Below are 987 nucleotides of genomic sequence, written 5' to 3'. Positions count from 1 at the left end.
GCGCCCACAGCTCAGCCCGGAAGCTCTGCAAGCTAGGGCGGAAGCTCTGGTGCGCAGCGGGCGGGGCGGGCATCATGGCCGACGAGGAGGAGGATGCGCCGGTGAGTGATAAGATACGCACCGGGAAGTGGGGGAGAATGCACTGGGCATACGGTAACCCCTCTCACCTTTTACCGTCCGCAGTTTGAGGAAGATGCGGAGGAGGCGGGTGGCGGCCTGGACGGCGGGCAGGGCAAACGCAAGCGCCTCTTCTCCAAGGAGCGTGAGTGCGGGGGCGTGCGCGTGCGCGGAGGTGGGATGGTGGCACCTGGCCCTGTGAAGCGCGAGGCCCGGGGAGACAGTAACTGCGCATGCGCGGCGCTTTCCACTGTCTTCCGTAGTGCGCTGCATGATGTATGGCTTCGGGGACGACCAGAACCCCTACACCGAGGCCGTGGACATCCTGGAGGACCTGGTCATCGAGTTCATCACCGAGATGGTGCGTTTGTGCCAGCCCCACCTGCTGCCAACGGGGAGGGTGCCTTGTCTGGGTGCATGGGCCATCCCATTGCCTGGTACAACAGTGGGGAGCATTGCTTGCCAAAAGGAGTCTCATGAGGTTCAACAAGGACAAGTGAAAAGTCCTGCACTTAAGACAGAACAATCCTATACACATAGGCTGGGGGGGGCGGGCTGCGTGGCTGGGCAGCAGCTCTGTAGAAAAGGACCTGGGGGTTGCAGTGGACGAAAAGCTGAATACGAGCCAGCAGTGTGCCCTTGTTTCCAAGAAAGCTAACAGCATACTAGGCTGCACTGGTAGGTGTGCTGCCAGCAGGGTATGGGAAATGATTATTCCCATTTGCTCAGCACTGGTGAGGCCACATCTTAGATTTCATAGACATTAGGGCTTGAAGGGACCTCAGAAGATCACTGAGTCCAGTCCCCTGCCCAAAGGGCAGGAAGTCAGCTGGGGTCATAGGATCCCAGCAAGATAAGCATCCAGTTTGC

At 59.4% G+C, this 987-nt stretch overlaps 1 protein-coding gene across 1 annotated transcript in view; it reads left to right on the top strand.

Moving 5' to 3' along the window:
• TAF13 (TATA-box binding protein associated factor 13) overlaps positions 1-987 on the top strand; it is a 4,217-nt gene continuing 3,230 nt past the window's right edge. The window contains exons 1-3 of the mRNA XM_019548815.1: positions 1-101; positions 184-262; positions 381-478. Coding sequence (XP_019404360.1) covers positions 75-101; positions 184-262; positions 381-478 — 204 coding nt within the window. The 5' untranslated portion in view covers positions 1-74. The remainder of the gene's footprint in view (positions 102-183; positions 263-380; positions 479-987) is intronic.

Source organism: Crocodylus porosus, unplaced genomic scaffold (assembly GCF_001723895.1).
Source record: "Crocodylus porosus isolate Cpor-Errol unplaced genomic scaffold, CroPor_comp1, whole genome shotgun sequence".
Classification (NCBI taxonomy): Eukaryota; Metazoa; Chordata; order Crocodylia; family Crocodylidae; genus Crocodylus; species Crocodylus porosus.
The sequence above is the reverse complement of the archived record's forward strand: the minus strand, read 5'-3'. Positions and strand labels throughout refer to the sequence as shown.